Source organism: Vanessa cardui, chromosome 30 (assembly GCF_905220365.1).
Source record: "Vanessa cardui chromosome 30, ilVanCard2.1, whole genome shotgun sequence".
Classification (NCBI taxonomy): domain Eukaryota; kingdom Metazoa; phylum Arthropoda; class Insecta; order Lepidoptera; family Nymphalidae; genus Vanessa; species Vanessa cardui.
Genome location: NC_061152.1, coordinates 3327716 through 3346198, shown reverse-complemented (window position 1 = coordinate 3346198; position 18483 = coordinate 3327716). Strand labels below are relative to the sequence as shown.

General features: G+C 34.6%; 2 protein-coding genes across 2 annotated transcripts; both read right to left on the bottom strand.

Moving 5' to 3' along the window:
• Positions 1-3422: 3422 nt before the first annotated feature.
• Positions 3423-6336, bottom strand: LOC124542122 (glutamic acid-rich protein-like). Its single transcript, XM_047120055.1, has 4 exons — positions 6306-6336; positions 5162-5741; positions 4530-5074; positions 3423-3448 (listed from the first exon to the last, which is right to left on the bottom strand). The coding sequence occupies exons 1-4, from the start codon at positions 6334-6336 to the stop codon at positions 3423-3425; spliced, it is 1182 nt and encodes a 393-aa protein (XP_046976011.1).
• A 921-nt stretch (positions 6337-7257) lies between these two features.
• On the bottom strand, positions 7258-14381 carry LOC124542241 (PBAN-type neuropeptides-like). Its single transcript, XM_047120190.1, has 6 exons — positions 14256-14381; positions 11370-11470; positions 10039-10136; positions 9294-9432; positions 8070-8176; positions 7258-7381 (listed from the first exon to the last, which is right to left on the bottom strand). The coding sequence occupies exons 1-6, from the start codon at positions 14337-14339 to the stop codon at positions 7314-7316; spliced, it is 597 nt and encodes a 198-aa protein (XP_046976146.1). The 5' UTR covers positions 14340-14381; the 3' UTR covers positions 7258-7313.
• Positions 14382-18483: the final 4102 nt, after the last annotated feature.

The window sequence follows — 18483 nt, the reverse complement described above, 5'->3', positions numbered from 1 at the left end:
ACCATCAATTATCACATTACACCGTAATAGTTATAATTGCAATTCTCAATCTGTCAACTACGAATCTCCCGCCTTTTTTTTTAAAGGGAAGTTGTGTTACTTGACGCTGATGTTGCTTGTTTATTCCAACAATATATTTAAGCATTTATTGTTGTTAATTCTTATGTTTATGAAATAAAATTGCTAGATTATATATATTACATAGGAACAAAAAAATAGTATTAATTATCAATATTTATTTCTCATGTAAATATGATCTTTACACAAACGTTATAACTCGCAATATCGTATGACCTAATATATTCGTCAATTCGACGCGTCGCTTTACACGCACTCGCTGTCTCGGGTCGAACTGTCGCGGGAATCTATAGCGACGAATAGCGTCGAATGGCGCGATAGGGAGCTGTTTCTATTGGTTGTGTGAATCGGCAGTAATCGGTTTTATATTCATTTCATTGCATTTTCCGATGCTCCATCTAGTTTATGATACTATACGTAGCTAAATATTAAAGATTTTAAATGGAAAATTATATAATATATAGTAATTAAAAATATATGTTTATAATATTTTTTTTTTATTTTAAACATTTTGTGTAAACTTATTTATTATTATAACAGCAACAAAAGTTCTGAACAGAATTACTATAACGATATTCGAAACCATTTTCAATCGAATCATTCAAGCCAGTGGCGGATTTACAAATCTGCCGCTAGTAGGCTATTCAATTTCTGCTGCCTTTTTTGCAACATTTATGATTTGTGTTCTATCGTCCTCATTACATCGGTTTATTCCCGTTATTAGTATGATTATAAACTAGGTGATATTTCTGTCAGTTACTAGATTAACTTTCCAACCCGCTTTGTAGTGGCGAGTATACGGATTACGGACGTAATGTGTGTATACACATAATTATAAGTTATTTTTTTAAATTTCTGTAAGATAATAACAAATTTGGGCTAAATTTGCCGCCTCTCTAAATCTGCCGAGCTAGGCCCCAGCCTTGGTGGTAGGGCTTTGTGCCCTTTGTGTATGGTAAATCCGCCACTGATTCAAGTTAATTCACAGTTTCACCCCACGTCCAGATTTAGGGGGTAACCGGGGCTTTTTTCGGGCCTCCACGAGAGGGTCCCGCCATATAGATTCCAACGAGTTAATAATTCTAATATAATATAGTTTTATATAGATATAGTCAAAATATAATAATATTACTAATTGTTGTATCCGTGGTCGGGTAGCGTGTATACCGGTTTTCATGGATACGCCAATCCGAGGTCCCGGGCTCCATTCTCGGCCGAGTCAATGTAGATTATCCTTAGTTTTCTATGTTACCTTGGGTACCGTCGTTACTTCTGATTTTCACAACACAAGTGCTTTAGCTACTTACATTGGGATCAGAGTAATGTATGTGATGTCTCATATTTATTTATTTACCTATAAATGTTACTGGCTATAAAAGAAGCTAAACATTATTGACCTAACCTAAAGAATAATTTGTAAAATAATACTTAGGGACCTCAAGCCCTCCACTTTTTTGTAGGGCTGGGATTTCCGATCTATTAGACGATACGTTTTCTAGTCCTTCGACCTTGAAACCACCCATCGTAATATGTATTTCGATTATTTCGAATTTTATCAAAAAAAATTACCTTTTTATTTAACACGTCAAATTGTGGGGGTATTTCCGTGTACCCCATTAGGTTTTGCATTGATAATGGCACCAGACCGCGGTTTGTATGTATATAATGATTGATGGAGTTCTCAGGGTTTATTTTCAACGGAATTCGAATGATAAGATCGTTGCACAAACATAATTGAATAACATAAACAAATATGTATGTTACAAGCATTTTTGATAGTGACATCCCCTATTACGCCAGTATTTTTTTGAATAAAAATCTGTCTTTAATTCAGAGTTTAGTTCTTATAGGATCTGCGTTAATAATTGTTATTGATAATTTATAGTTTTATGTTTATGATTGAGAATAATTAATTCTTATTTGACTTTTTAAAAGGAATCTTCTCAATATGTCAGTCTCGTGATGCATTCAAAAGACATCAGTGATCTAGAAAAATAATATACAAATTAAACAACAACATGGTATACGCATATATAATAAGATACCTGAAAATATAATCAATTTACCGTTTTCAAAATTAAAAAAAATTATTAAGACTAAATTAATAAATAAATCATTTTATTCATTAAAAGAGTACTTTTTAGAAAGAAACGCCTGGAGTTAGGCTCGGGTTCTATCATAGGACACTAATTACTGTAAATAACAGCATTGTAAATCTGTTTATTTAAAAAGAGCAACTATACGAGTTTCTTGCTGTTTCTCCCTAGAAACTGCTTTCCGAAACGGTGGTAGTTAATTATTGACGATTCAAAAACGCTTCATTGTGAAGTTTACTTGAATAAAATTGATTTGATTTGAAACATTAACAGCCTGTAAATTTCCCACTGCTGGGCTGTCTCTCCCTTTGAGGAGAAAGTTTCGAGCATATTTTAGCTCAGTACTCCAATGCTGGTTTGTGGATACACATTTCCTCACGATTTACTTCACCGACGAACTCGGGGTAAATTATAAACAAATTAGTATAGTGCTATGTAACATTAAACATTCCTTACGTCGCCAATGCACTTAATATAGGAACTAAGATGTTATGTCCGCTGTGTAGTTACTGCTCACTCACCCTTCAAACGAGAATAGAACAATACTGAGTACTGTTGTTTGGCTGTGGAATATCTGATGAGGAGGTAGTACCCCAGACAGGTATTCAAATCCTACCAAGGTTTCACCGTAAAAGAGCAGTAGTTAGATAGATTATTGCATATTTAATTCTATAAGTATATTACTATTAACATGATACATAGTTTGATAACTTACTTCTTTAACAATTATGAATAACGCTCACCGATTCTTGGTAATCTTTTCTACATTAAAATAGTTTAAAAGATTATTGCTTTAAGTTATAAAAAAGCATTTATTTACAATTTTGTTTAATGTAATATATTTGAATAACTTTCGATATATTTTACACAATATTCAATATATAATACGTATTGATATTTTATATAATATAAATTGTAATAAAAAATTTAATCGTATTGAAATGTTACCAATATTATATATAGGCGGGGGGCTCTTAACGTACAACCAATCAGCGGGCGAGATGACTACGATATACGCCAGTTCACAATTTGACCGGTTCCCATCGACAGATTGCAATATAGCGAAAAATAATGCGTTAAATTGCAAACACATATCACGATTCACAATATTCCGACAGCTTACAATCTGACGAGATAGATTGTAATCTAACGAATGTTGTAATTTTACGGTGACATATATAGTTACTACCTGTTGATTTCCCACTTATGGGCTATAGCCCTATCCCTTTGAGAAAAAGGTTAGGATATTCAACCACACTGCTTCAATGGTGGATCTAGATGAGTCAGAATTCGCTAAAATTAGACACATGTAGGTTTTCTTTCACACCGAGCACGAGATGAATTATAAACACAAATTAAGCACATGAATATTCAGTGGTGCTTGCTGGGGTTCGAACTCGCACTCATCGGTTGGGATGCACGCGTTCTAATCTGGGCCATCTCGGCAAAATATTGTGTAGATGTTTGTTATTATATCACATCAAAATGGCTGAGCTTTTTCACCAATGAAAGTAGTAGTAGTAGGGCTTTGTGCAAGTCCGTTTGGGTAGATACCACGCACTCATCAGTTATTCTACCCCCAAATAATAGTAATCAGTATTGTTGTGTTCCGGTTTGAAGGGCGAGGGAGCCAGTGTAACTTCAGGCACATGGGACATACCATCTGTACTACTCATTAACATAAGAATTAATACCATGAAGTATATATACAAATGTGAATTACAAATTAATGAAATAGTTACTGTGTAAATCTTAACCGCTTGGAATGGTGGCAAGAATGCTAGCGGCACTTCCCATTTCATTTCTGATAAACGAATCAGCTCTGTATCACCAGTGGAGGCAATAAGACGAGTTATACTTTTGATGAAGTTTTAGCACCTCTACTCCAAAGGCCAAGGGAAGTGCTGCCGAAAGGCAAATGGGACAAAAAAGTATATTGACATAAGATACGAATATTTAGATGTTTTTGGCTTGAATGTTACTTGAATCAATATTTAGTGTTCTGTATTTTCTATAATTAAATGGTAAAGTAAAATAATAGCCTATAAATTTCCCACTGCTGGGATAAGGCCTCCTCTTCCATTAAGGTTCGGAACATATTCCACTACGCTGTCCCAATGCGGGTTGGTGGAATACACATGTGGCAGAATTTCTATGAAATTTGTCACACGCAGGTTTCCTCACGATATTTTCCTTTACCGCTGAGTACAAGATGAATTATAAACACAAATTAAGCACATGTACCTATGTATATAGTGGTGCTTGCTTGCCACGCGTTCTAACCACTGGGCCATTTCAGCTCTTTAATTAAATAAAACAGACATTTTTATAGTAAACGTATTTTTTTATTAATACGAGCGGAAGGATTGCCGTGGTAATTCCGATCCTCTCTTTTGCGATCCCTCTCCGGTAGAGGCTCGTCAAAATCGTATTTTTCGACCAATGTTGGTACATTTGCGTTGTAATTCGGCGTGACAGTTATAAATCTTTCCCGTGTTGGTATCATTGTACCGGGTTTAGGTCTTTTCGTTATTTCTGCAGACGTCACGCTCGTTTCATCGACGTCACGTTTCTTTGTTTTCCCTTCACGTTCATCGGAATTTGTTTTATCCTTGTAATCGTCGTTTGGCGTTGTTTTCGTTCTAGATTTAAGTTTGCCGTGACTTTTGACTCTCTTCGTGCTGGGTTTAGTTTGACGTGACACAGATTCGCTACTATCATTGCTGTGACGTTTCTGCTGTCTGTTCTTTTCGATTTTGAATCTTTTATGATTATTTTCAAATTTCTTTCTTTCTTTTTTCTCTGAGCTCGAGTAAATATTGTCTTCCTTTTCAGGAATTTTGTAATCTTCGTAGCTATCTTTCTTAGCCATGATAATTTTCTTATATGTCAAATCATCGCTTTTAGTTTGTGAGGAGGATATAAAACCTTCTTTATATGTATGATTGTTTTTATTTCTTTTATTTGTCGTTTGTGTAGTTTCGAACATTGCATCAGCGTATTCGTATCTAATTTCTTCTTGTGTTTGAGTTTTATTCGAATCAATTTTCTGAGGTTTATCTGTAGTCTCATCCATAAATTCTGTATCATCTGGTGATGTTTCCTCTCCTTCTGTTGCTTTTGCTTTCTTCTGTGTAGTTTCTTTTTTATCTTCTAAATCTGATTTTTCCTTGTGAGTATCCGTTTCATTATCATCAACGTCGCTTTTGTTCTCTTTCTCTTGTTTTAAATTCTTCAAATATTTCTCTTTAAGTTCTTTCTCAATTCTCTTCTTGACTCTCTCGACTAATTCTTCGAAATCTATTTGAGGATCTGCATCCGTGTCCGAAGTGGCCTTCTGGCGTTTTTTATTAATCTCATTATCGGTCTTCGGTCTGGTTTCATACGATTTCTCGTAATCTTCCTCGTATTCGTAGTAACTATCTGGGCTTGCGGGGTTATTCCTGGTTGAAACTGAAGGTCGTTTATCCGCAGTTAATTTTTTAGCTATCGTGTGGATATCTTCGAAATTTGCAGCGAACAGAAGATAACCGCTCAGTAACTTAACCAGTACAGAAAAATACACACCTGAAATATTTAAGTGCTTATAAAAATATGACAATTACGTCATGACTGGTTGATTAACTATATACAAACGGACAGTTTCGATTTGTATTGCAATTAATGCGTTGGCAGTGGCATCATTTTATTTTTTTTCCATTCATGCGGTACGGGGCTTATTAGACCCCGTAATGTTTAAAATTAGATTTTTTATAAATGTCTTTCTATCTGTCTTTTGGTTCCAGCTAAACTCTGGAACGACTGGACCGATTTTGAAGGGAGATTCTGTGGCAGATACCTGATGTATAAACGAGTAACTTAGGCTATTTTTATAATTATGAACAATAACTTTTTTGTTAGCACTAAACTAAGTCACTAGCACAGCTAGTGTAATAATTATATAGCATCAATATATGTATATGGATTGTGGTGACCACTTACCATCAAATCGCCCGTCAGCCAGGCTATCAACATGCAATATTTAAAAATGCGTTCTGAGTTTTAACTGCTAGTAAATATGGACGAATATATTTAAAAAAAAAAATGTTTAACTTTTCGCTGATTTGCAAGTGAATTTATAACAATACTTACATGCACGTATAAAATGCTTTAAAAAATCCATTTTCGTTATTTATAACGATTGTTATCAAACGTTTTATTTTACATTTTATATTTATTTTAACTGCCAGTGAATAAAAATATTGGGTATGGAAATTTTAATAGAAACGCAATAAAATTGGATTTCCAAATATATATCTTGACGTAGGTGATATAGGGGTTTATGGTTCCACCAGTCTGGTCCCAAGGTGTGGATATACATGGCAGAATCACATCCGGTACGTGCGGGTTGCAGTTTGTTTCTTATATCGATCATGAGATGAATTATCAATTATTTAACATAATAATTAATAACATTACGTGCTTACATATATACTAATGAGCCGAGATGGTCCAGTGGTTAGAACTCGTGTATTTTAACCGATGATTGCGGGTTCCACAGGCAAGCACCACTGAATATTCATGTGCTTAATTTGTGTTTATAATTCATCTCGTGCTCGGCGGTAAGCAAAACACGTTGGTGAGGAACCAGCATTGGAACAGCGTGGTCTAATATGTTCCAAACCTTCTCCTCAAAGGGACTTAACTCAGCAGTGGGAAATTTACAGGCTGTTGTTGTTTTTTGTTGTTTGAATCATGAACCTATTATGAATATTCTAGAGGTTTTACATTAATTAGTAAAAAAATTGGAGTGTCTGTTTGTTATAATGAAAAAGCCCTTTTTTATTCAATGCATATGTATGTATACATGGTACAAACAACAAAATAACATTTTTTTTACAATTTATGTTCGTCTGTCTGTCGGTTAAGGCTAATCTCTGGAACGGCTGGACCGATTTTGACGGGATTTTCACTGACAGATAACTGATATAATAAGGAGTAACTTAGGCTACGATAATATATTTTTTTGTTAAATTCAAACGCGTACAAGGGACACAGCTAGTGTTAAATAAAATCATCATTATTCGTGATAATCTTTATTAGCTAGCACCGTTAATACACTTTGTCCAAAACATTGTTGTTCCATCAATAAATGCCTATTTACAGCTTCGACGATTTTGTCCCGTTCACACTCCTCGCGACTCTGATTTGTGGCTCTGAATATACATCTGGAAGAATTAATAAATATTTACTTCATTACACAGTATAAAACAAAGTCGCTTACCGCTGTTTGTCCCTATGTATGCTTAGATCTTTGATTTTGATGCGCTTTTTTTAATAGTTAACGTGATTCGAGAGGTTTTTGTATACAATACATGGAAAATATAGTAAGGAAACACTGATAATTTCAGAAGTTTCTAATTGATGTCATAAATAAACAATTTCTGTGGTATATTTAATTCAGTATTGCACCCGTGCGAAGCCTGTAGGTCGCTTGTACTATAATATATATGAAATATAATTAAACTATATGTACCACTGCGCTAATTGCCCTTATTGAATTGGTTTAAAAGCAGGTAAGCACCACTGAATTTTTTTAGTGCTTAACTTTTGTTTATAATTTATTTTGTGTTCGGTGAAGGGAAACATCGTGAGGAAATCTGCATGTGTTTAATTTCAACGAAAATTTGCCACGTGTAATTTAACTAACCCTCATTGGAGAGAAGGTTTCACTCAGTAGTGGGAAATTTACAGGCTGTTACTATATAAAGATCTTTTAGGGGCCATGCCCATTTGGTAAGGTTTATAAGTGCAGAAAAAGGCAGCCAGCTCAATCGGGACGATGACAGGAATGGGCAGTCTTTCCCAAAGCATGAATATGGGTTGTCACTTAACTCATACTTAACTTAAACTTACCATAAATAAGTTCACGTGGAAACTTGGGTGATAAATTGAAGTTTCTTCCGAGTCTCGGTGAGAAGTAACTGGGGCGCAAGTTCATTCTTGCTGATTCTGGGTAGTAACTGAAAATGATGGAGAATTACATTACATGACCTCCGCGGTAGTGTACACCTACAAGGTCCGTGGTACGATTCCCAGCCGAGTCGAAGTAGAAAAAGTTCATTAGTTTTCTGTTGTTTTGGGTCTGGGTGTTTGTGCCGTCGTTACTTCTGATTTTCCATCACACAAGATCAGAGGAATGTATGTCATGTTGTCTCATAATTATTTATAGAAAAAAAAGAATATGTTATGAGCGGTGACTATATAGATAGGCTTTTTTGGTTCGTTTTTTGCCCAAAGGATCGGAATTGCGATTCAACGGGGAAATGCTGCTAGCATTCTTGCCACCGTTCCACGCGGTCAAGATTTATACAGTAACTAGTTTTACTACATATTTATATATATATTTAATATTATTAATTCTTACGTTAGTAAAGCTTTTATTGAATAAAATTTTATAGATAGGTATGTATAAAGAACTACCGAAACGTAATTAATTTACAACCAACAGTAGATACAATATGATATAAAAAACAAAATTACATCTCAAAATTATCTCGGCAAATGTTTTACTATTTACAGGTAGCCTTACTATAACATTGCACAATATGTATTTACGAAATGTATGTGGTTAATTTGCATTTATAATACACCTCGTGAAGGAAAATATCGTGAGGAAACCTGCATGTGTCTAATATCAATGTAATTTTGCCACATACCTATCAAACTACATTTCGCAAAGGTGGTGGAATAAATTCCAAATTCTGGGTAGGTACTACCCACCCATCAGATATTCTACCACTATACAACAGCACGCAGTATTGTTGTGTTCCGATTTGAAGGGCGAGTGAGTGCACGCAGTATTGTTGTGTTCCGGTTTGAAGGGTGAGTGAGCCAGTGTAACTACAGGCACAGGATGTAGCATCTTTATTCCCAAGGTTGGTGGCGCATTGAAGATGTGAGGAATAGTTAATATTTCTTACAGCGTCATTGTCTATGGGTGATGGTGACCACTTATTATCAGGTGGCCCAATGCTCGTTCAAACTATTCCATAAAAAAAATCCTTCCCCTCAAAGTTAATGGAATAATTAGCTCACTAATGGAACATTTCCAAGATGTTACTTTACATTATACAGTACCTCTCATCATCAGACGTGGCTGCCATCTTCTCCGCCAACTTCCTCCCTAATCTTGGAGTAAACTCCACGTTTTCGAATCTCTTCTCTTGATTATCGGTTGTCCGTCCGAGTTTCGGAGTGAAGATGACTTTCTTTGTAACTGTTATTAAAACTCATTGATTATAAGACGCATTAAAATAGAAGAAAGATCCCAAAACAATTAAAGAATTAGTGACCATAAGCAATCCATAAATTTCAGCATTTATTTGGTAAGGCTACTTTCGCCATTATACCTCCCGTATTATAAAAAAATTTAAAAAAGGCCGACCCCTTTAATACTTATTATGTAAGAATCTAAAGGAAAAAATGAAAATGAAGTTTGATGAATTTTATTTCTTTTAAATGTTTAGTTATAACTTTAATTAACTTTGTACACATAAATACAACATAATTTCAACATTGCGCATTTTTTGATCTTAAGAAGTGTCGAAACTCCTTCCCACTCATCTTGTAATCTTGTAATCAAAATAAAAGACATGAAATGACCCCTCTTTTACATTTTTCACGACGAAATTTCAGCTACTTTTAAAAACTAATATTCCTAAGATATAGAGATATAGATAGTTTGATTATTTATTAATTGTTTTGGTATTAATAATTAACGTGGTGACTGAAGGCAAGAGGAGAACTTTGAAAAAAAAATTGGGACAAATATGGACCAGTTATAACAGACCCCTGTTGTCTGCTCCAATCCAACTGAGCATACCTTTAGCTTGTGGAGCATCGGCTTGCATTTCAAACGGCATTTGGTTGTAATAATATTTGACAGCATCAGCCGCTTCTAGCAGCTTCAAAATGGCTTGGCTGCAAGAGAAACAAAATTACAACAGCGGATCTCGCTTATAAGATACAACTTTATGTGATATTTTTTATGTTAGGAATTTTTCCTGATGGTTCTAATTATAACTAAGAAAGTCTTCTCCGCTGTCTGTCTGTCCCTATGTTTGCTTAGATCTTTGAAATCATTCAACAGATTTTATAGGGTGATTCAATTACTGATAACTTTAGGTTTCTAATGTGATGTTGTCGACAATGCAAACGATGGCTGAGCCCTACGAGATAGATCAAAATAGTGTACAACAGTATTATACACCTCAAAAATTACAAAAAAAAACTGCGCTGTCTATCCCATATATATAATAACCTAAAATATTTTTTATCGTTTACTTTTTACGAGAAATAATGGTTTATTTTCGGAGAGGTTTTGAGCAATACAATATTAATCCTTCTTGATTAAAGTACCTTAAATACATTGTGCATTCAATATAGATCAATATGACCTTATAGCATGCAGTTTAAATGAATATTTTCGAAGATATTACAGATTTAAAACGCAGGGACATAGCGGTTTGTATTGTCTAATGACAAAAAGCTGTGGACCTTGTATAGACATTCTGTAGTATATTTACAATCAGGATTACAACCTTCTGAAGACGGAACGGGTTGATTATTATTATTGTCACGTGTTTAACGACCTCCATGGTCGAATGGTGTGTACACCGGTTTTCATAGGTAGGCAACTCTGAAGTCCTGGTTCGATTCCCGGCTGAGTCGATGTAGTAAAAGTTAATTAGTTTTCTGTTGTCTTAGGTCTGGATGTTTCTACCGTCGTTACTTCTGATTTTCCATAACACAAGTGCTCTAAAGCTGAGATGGCCCAGTGGTTAGAAAGCGTGCATCTTAACCGATGATTGCGGGTCAAACCCAGGCAAGCACCACCATATATATGTGCTTAATTGTGTTTATAATTCAACTCGTGCTCGGCGGTGAAGGAAAACATCGTGAGGAAACTTGCATGTGTCTATTATCATCGAAATTCTGACACATGTGCATTCCACCGATCCGCATTGGAACAGCGTGGTGGAATACGTTCCAAACCCTCTTCTTAATGGAAGAAGAAGCCTTATCTCAGCAGTGGGAAATTTACAGGCTGTTACTTTATTTAAGTGCTCTAGCTACTTACATTGGGTTCAGAGTAATGTATGTGATGTTGTCCAATATTTATAACTATATAAACATATATATTATGACGTATACCTGTTATCCTCATCGGCGAATTGAAGTGATCGCTTGCCGAGTCTCGGACCGAACCACAGCGCCCCCCGTTCACTGTGAGCGCCTTTGTCAAGTTCCTCATCCTTAAAAACAAATGAAAACGTTAAAAAACAAAACTACCAGAAAATCATATAAAATCGTATACTTTATTATTTTTGTAGAGTAACTAGCGGCCAGCGGCTTCGCACGTTTTTAATTATTTTACCTTTTTTTGTTGCTTTTTTCCGACGTGTTAAACAAAAGTCGTTCAATTTCATATTTCAATTATAAACCAAAACCTTCCTTATGAATATGTCTATTAGTGAAAACCGCATGAAAATCCGTTCGGTATTTTTCGCGTTTATCGCGAACATACAGACCGACGCGAGGACTTTGTTTTATAATAAGTAGTGATTCATAGATTGGGGGAATAAAGCGTGAATAATTCAGGAATATAAGGATTTGTAAATGAATGTAGATTCTACCGAGAATCGGCAAGAAACTCATTAGTTACTCTTGTCCAAGATAGTTTAGGGGATCTAGTTAAACGATGCTGTAAACTCACTTACACGGTGGTAGCTTCGCTTAATTGTTAAATGACGATTCAAAAGTGCTTGTAAAAGCCTACTTGATTTTATTTTGATTTTGATTGATATACATAAGCAAATGTTAGAGTTATTTATTTTACACATTGTATAACTATAATTTATTAGAATAATTTAGTTAATAATATGTCGACTATTTTTAGAATATGTTGTAATGTAATATTTTAATTGTTCACGATTAATACTGGCCGATAGTCTGATACTGGCCGGAAAGAAAGAGAATGGCAAGAAATGTTTGGTGCCATTTATTATTAATTTGGAAATAATGAGAATGAGAGGCTAATTTAGATATAAAATACAGGATGTATTGTAAAACACGGATTAGTGGGTAAAATGAATGTGAAAATAGTGTCAATAAATGAATCTGGAAGAATATCGTTGTTTAAACTCGTTATCTTCCTAAGACAAATAATTGTGAAATACTCGCCTTTAATTATATTAATCAGTTGTATATATTATCAGCTCCACGCTTACTTCTCATCTACATAATCTTGTGTTGTAAACATGCCTTCTTTACCAATATATTTTTTACAAATGATATAAATTTATGAAACGGCAGAGTTAAAAATATGTGCGTAATTCTATTATGGAAAAGAATACCTTACCAAAAGAAGGATTTATTGATTTTGTGGAGTCGGAAACTTGGCGTTATAAGCTTATCCTTACTCCTAGTGCATATACAAACATACAATGATTATCACTGATTATATCAAAGTTATCAACACAAACACATATATACATAATATTGTTGTGAATATACTGTAGCGATTGTCAGTATTCCTGTGTTTTTAAAAACATACCGAAAGGAGTCTCTAGCTTCAAGATTATGTAACCGAATAGGGCTCCAAATCTTGTAACTAATTTACATTTCTAAATGATATTGATAGCCTAGCTGACCTACTCCACAAACGGAGCGATACAGTTGGGCTTCTAATACTTTTTTTTATGGTATAGATTGGCGAACGAGCATATGGGCCACCTGATGGTAAGTGGTCACCATCACCTATAGACAATGACGCTGTAAGAAATATTTACTATTCCGTCAATGTGCTACCAACCTTCGGAACTAAGATGTTATGTCCCTTTAGTTACCGCTCACTCACCCTTCAAACCGGAACACAACAATACTGAGTACTGTTGTTTGGCGGTAGAATAACTGATGAGTGGATGGTACCTACCCAGACTTGTACAAAGCCCTACCACCAAGTAAATATACTAAGTCTAAATTTATCAAAATATTTTTTCAGCCCATTTGTTGTCGAAACGCTTGGCCCTTGGAGTAGTGGTGTAAAGCTTCATCAAAAGTATAACACCTCGCCTCAATCCCTCCACTGGTGACAGGAGGGCTGGTTCGTTCTTTGCCCAGAGGATCGGAATTGCGATTCAACGGGGAAATGCTGCTAGCATTCTTGCCACCATTCCACACGGTCAAGATTTATACAGTAACTAGTTTTAGTTCATATTTGTATATATTTAAGCATTTAATGTTATTAATTATTATGTTAATAAAAAAAATTAATTGGAATAGGTAACCAGTGATACAAATCATATAATCAGAATAAGTAATTAGTTAAAAAATTCATTTTTGTTATATGTCAGAATCAAATCGTTTTAAAATTGGAAACATATATTGATAAGTTATTTCATCCAGCTTTTCTAAAATGTACAATTATTAAAAATGTTTTTCTTGTAGTTCTTATAAATAGAATCTAATTTTCAGAACCGGTTTTACATTTAAATGAACACTGTAACACGAATCAAAAAATGCTTGTATGATACTTGAATCTATATACTCTATAATAATATTATAAATGTGAAAATAACTCTGTCTGTCTGTCGCACTTTCATATGCAAACCGCTGAACCGAATTTGATGAAATTCGGTATGAAGCAAACTTGAACTCCAAGGATGGACACAGGCTATTTTTTTTGCCTGAAACGTGACAACCAACACCCTAAAACGAGTGAAACCGCGACTACTACTCACTACCTAATATAAAACAAAGTCGCTTTCTCTGTCCCTATATCCCTATGAATGCTTAAATCTTTAAAACTACGAAACGGATTTTGATGCGATTTTTTTTATAGATAGAGTGATTCGAGAGGAAGGTTTTTGTATATAATACATATACAATATAGTAGAGAATAATTGAGAAACTGTAAACTTTCCAAGACACAGTATTTATAGTATCAGCATTACAGCCGTGCGGAGCCGGGGTCGCTAGTAAAGAATATATTGATTTTGATTTTGAATATAATAATAACATACATATATATAGACTTACCTTAATAATATCAGTAGCAGATATAGTATGTAGGCATGACAGGAATACGATGAAAATAAATGTAATGTCCACAAAACAAGACATATTTTTCAATTTTATTTATATTTGTTTCAATTTGTGTTTAGGACGAGATGTTTGATACTGATGCTGGGAAAGCTAAGCGTCCTTTTATATACAAGAAAATTGAAAAGTCATGGAAATTAGATGGGGAGAATGGGGTTGATTGGACTTTTTTTTTAATGTTGTTTCTACTTGTTACTATAATTATGTTGTATATTATTATATTGTATATATTATAGTGTATATTATTATATTGATTAATGAGAATAATTATTTCTTAGGTAAATAATAAAATAAAAAATATTTAACATACTCGGAAAAACACAAGAAAATATACTAAAATTTCTCTCTTAAAGGCCGGCAACGCACCTGCAAGCCCCCCGGTGTTGCAGATGTCCATGGGCGGTGGTGATCACTTTCCATCAGGTGAGCTGCTTGCTCGTTTGCCCCCCTATAACATAAAAAATATGAAGATTTACCTGTATTATTATGTACAATATATTCATTGCGACAGATTGATATGTTTTGAAAACTATGAGCAGCTAATGAAGCTCATATAGTAAGTGGTCACCCATAGACAATGGCGCTGTAAGAAATACTAATCATTCCTTGTATCGCCAATGCGCCAATATCTATGAGTGATAAGTTATATGTACCGCTTGCTTATGGCACAAGGGACATAGCATCTTAGTTCCACTTTTTTATGGTATAGATTGGCTGACGAGTATATGGGGCACCTGATGGAAAGTGGTCACCATCACCCATAGACAATGAAGCTGTAAGAAACATTAACTACCTTACATCGTCAATGTGCCAATGTGAACTAAGATGCTATGTCCCTTGTGCCTGTAGTTACACTGGCTCACTCACCCTTCAAACCGGAACACAACAAAACAGAGTACTGTTATTTGGCGGTAGAATAATTGATGATTGGGTGGTACCTACCCAGACGGGTATACTACACTTACCATCAGGTGGCCCATATGCTCGTCCGTCAACCTATTCCATAAAAAAGAGCTTGCTTGCAATTATACTGGTTCACTCGTACTTCAAGACGAAAAACAACAATGCATAGTATTACTCTTTGCGCATACTGATCCTACCCAGGCATGTATATAGCTGTATCACGAAGTTACCCAATGGTTCTGGTATTTTTATTATGAATAGCAATAGATACAGATACTAGCGCCTCGCCCCGGCTTTACACGGCAATACTGATACTAAATGTACTCTAGAATTTGTTTATTTACGACATTACATTAGAAACTTCTGAAATTATGAGTGTTTCTTTACTATATTGTCCGTGTATTATATACAAAAACCTTCCTCTAGAATTACTCTATCTATAAAAAAACCGCATCAAAATCCGTTGCGTAGTTTTAAAGATTTAAGCATACATATTGATTTAGGGACAGAGTAAGCGACTTTGTTTTATACTATGTGTTTTTTAATCAGGATATCACTTGGTTATCATTATTGCCTTTCATTTTGTATTATCACCTGATCTGGAAGTGACGTATTTTCCTTATGCCATGATTTGTAATAATTTCTACTGTAAGCTACGTAAAGAAACTTTGTTCAAAAAATATATATAATTCCTGTATTATATATTAATTTTTAACACACTAATCATTTTCATATTACTTTACGTTTAGTATAATTGTATAATATATGGTTTTATAAACTATAATTGTAAAGGTCCATTTAACCCCGACCTCCCCTAAGCTTAAAGTCTTAGAACAAATTGAAATTAATGTCCGAAGATTAAATTGACAAAGAATAGATTTTATTAGATTGATTCGGGCTGTTTATATATAGATACACACGTACACACAGACGTGTATACTGGTGGATCGATTCTGTGAGATATACCGTAACCTTGACGGATTTGGTGGTCTGGGGGCTCTGGAATCACAATGGATTTTTCTGGAATTCATTTGTGTAACATTTTTTTTTTTTAAATAATATTAAGGCGTCGCTCTGCAATGCTGATACTAAATATACTACAACAACAACAAAGCCTTGTTGTAAATCTCTTTGAGGAGAAAGTTTGGAACTTATTCTATATATATATAATGGAATATGTTCCAAAATTTCTCCTCTTTCATAGAAATTCTGCCACAAGTGTATTTCACCAACTCGCATTGGAATATAGAATATGGAATTTGAGAAATGGAGACTCAAGCGGGTTCCCTCGCGATGTGTTCCTTCACCGCCTACAGTGAGATGAATTATAAACACACATTAAGTACTTCAGCATTCAGTGGTGCTTGCCTGGGTTTGAACCCGAAATCATCGGTTAAGATGCACGCGTTATAACCACGCGGCCATCTCGGCTCTCTACTATATTATGTATGTATTATACGTATAAATCTTCCTATTGTAACTATCATTGTTTTGTTTTTTTATTTTTTTTTTCGATTAAGATAGTAGCTATAATTAGTTCATATGTTTTTATTTTTGTTGTATTTCTTTTATTTTATTTTTTTATTTTTATTGTGTCTCGTTTCCTATTAAACATTTCTTTCTTTCTTTATTGAGTCAATCTATCTTTTGAAAAAAAAACCGCATCAAAATCCGTTGCGTGATTTCAAAGATCTAAGCATTCATAGTTACAGACAGCTGTAAGCGACTTTGTTTTATATTGAGTAATTATAACACTATAACCAATTAGGTTATAGTGTTGATATTTACCCCCCAGTTAAGCTCAAAGCGTGGGTGAGTGGGGATGACTATAGCCCGAAGGGATTATAAGAAACAGGATTAGTATTGGGTATTTTTATATCTCATCCCATTGCAATATTGACATTTGATACTTATTAACACGTTCCCTGCGCCATCACTTTCAAAAAACTTTCAGCTGGTGCTTTGGAGACCTAAAAGATCTCCAAACTAACCTACCATTTGGTGCGTTTGAGACCTAATAGGTCTCCTAAAGATACAGATATCAAAATAGTTTATATCTTCCAAAAAAACAATCAAATATATTTAGAAGTTTTGTGGGTGAAAGATAGCCTATTGCTTTATATTTTGCTAGGTTCGCACGCAGTTATGACATTTGAATAAACTACAAATACCAAAAAAAAATATGACATCTATTGTATCTCGTACCGCAACGGAAGATAGTTCAATATGTGTAGTAAGTAGTGATGGGAATAAAATAATATCTCAGTTGTCGATTGAAAAAGTTTTATTATAATAATTATGGAAAGTGTTTTTCATTAAAACATGGTAGGCACATTGATTGCTTTAGTTACCTTTTTGTTTAACAATTAATTTAGTTTTTTTTTGAAGCGTCAGTGCTGTTTAATGTGCGTCGTAATTTTTCATAACACACAACGTCTTTCTTTGTCGCCACGTTGGAAAACATGGTCAGTACATCTTCCTTCGTAATTCTGTAATAAAGTGTATTGTATAAATAAACAGCATGCAACCATGTCAGTGAAGTAGGTAAATGCGATAGAATCTAATTTTATTAGTTTCGTTATTCGAGTGTCTTATGTCTATTTTTGTCTTAGGCTGTTGTTGCTTTAAAAAAATATACGGAGGTATTAAATAAAAGCTTGATGTCACAGGTCTCTTGTAAGTTTACTATAACAACGTTTTTGTTTTAATAAGCGAAATTTAGGCTACCAGAAACTTACCAGAGAGTGATGTGATAGGACAACACTAAAACGAGTCACGCAGCGCCCGAGCCGCCCACCTTCACTCTCTTGCGTCTACGAGGCGTACGATTCCACGAGTACCGACATATCTCCTAACGCAAGGAATGAAAATAATTACAGTACTGTGCGTTAGGGACCTAATCCATCTCTAATTTTTTTTTAATGTCCTTGAATTCATCTTTAAGTAGGAAGTAAATATGTATATTTGTCCTACTCATACCTAAAGTACTTTACACGTTAGATCCTCCCGCAAGGAGTGAAACAACACGATTATGTTCAACGCACAATACAAAAGTCCTGCAAGAGATCTGATAGATCTCGTAATGCAATGAACGTGTTAAATACAATCTGTGCCCGCGACGTTGTACGCGTTTGAATATAACAAAAAAAATATTATTGTAGCCTAAGTTACTCCCTATTTTAACAGTTATCTGCCAGTGAAAGTCCCTTACAAATCGGCCCAGTCGTTCTAGAGATTAACCGGAACAAACAGACACATAGAC